This window comes from Colobus angolensis, unplaced genomic scaffold (genome assembly GCF_000951035.1).
Source record: "Colobus angolensis palliatus isolate OR3802 unplaced genomic scaffold, Cang.pa_1.0 Scaffold45, whole genome shotgun sequence".
In the NCBI taxonomy this organism is placed as follows: Eukaryota; Metazoa; Chordata; class Mammalia; order Primates; family Cercopithecidae; genus Colobus; species Colobus angolensis.
The window spans coordinates 7838193-7839181 of NW_012117932.1; the positions used below are offsets into that span (position 1 = coordinate 7838193).

A 989-nucleotide genomic window follows, 5' to 3' on the forward strand; every position below is an offset into this window, starting at 1 on the left:
TTACACAGAGATGACTTCAAAGAAAGTCCAGGCAGTCCACTCACCTTGGGGTGCTATCAGAGTTCTTCCATTCTCCTGACACCAACCAACTGGCTGGACGTAAGGGCTATTAACATCACACCTGTAGAAACAGAACTCTATTTTACATTTCATTTTACTTAATGCCAGAGAAAGAATTCAAGAGTAACAGTCATTCTGGATATCAAGAGATACTACAGAAAACAGGACTTCACAGCTGGAGAGAATTAGAAGGAATTTTCAGTATTGTATTAGTTGGCTGTTATCACACTTTTCTTTCACATAAGCTTCTTGAAATTTAAAAGTATAAAATTAACAGGGGATTGCCAAGGACCTGAACTGCCAGTGACGTTCCCAGAAAAAGTCAGTGAGCATTTTAATAAACTTCTACCACTTCTTGCTGGCAGCAAGAGAAAATATTAATAGGACAGCCCAATCAGACTGCAGATGACATTTTTCCTCCCCGTCCTTTTCAAAGAACCCAGAATATTCTGCCTAAGACACATATACAACAATTCCTCTCTGCTTTGCCTCTGAGTTCAAAGGAGAAGACAGGGCCCATCAGGCACATGAAGAACCACTGCCTCAGGCAGGGACGTGGCGATTACTCAGGACATATGTGAAGAAATGCTGTAAAAATTATTTTTGCCATGACCTCTTGCATATTTCAGGTTTTTAATCCAAAAAAAAAGACCCCTTTCAACTCATGCCATGTTATTTTAATGGCACAGTAGCATACATTTTCTCTGCTCCCCATACACTTTCGAAGAATTCACTCCCATTTTCCCAGAATCTTTCCTTTTTAAAATGTGACAAGGTACATTTAAGGTTTTTTAGACCCAGAAAAAAAAAAAAAAAAAAAACACATACTGGAAGTTGAAGACTTCATATGCAAAAAGGAACTGAAAATATCTTGAAGGATACTTAGGTGGGTATAAGATTCTGTGCCGGCCAGGCATGGTGGCTCGCGC

At 39.4% G+C, this 989-nt stretch overlaps 1 protein-coding gene across 1 annotated transcript in view; it reads right to left on the bottom strand.

The window, feature by feature from the left end:
* Positions 1–989, bottom strand: part of L3MBTL4 (l(3)mbt-like 4 (Drosophila)) — a 399157-nt gene that overhangs the window by 285361 nt on the left and 112807 nt on the right. The window contains exon 10 of the mRNA XM_011957809.1: positions 45–121. Within this exon, the coding sequence (XP_011813199.1) occupies positions 45–121 (77 nt within the window). The remainder of the gene's footprint in view (positions 1–44; positions 122–989) is intronic.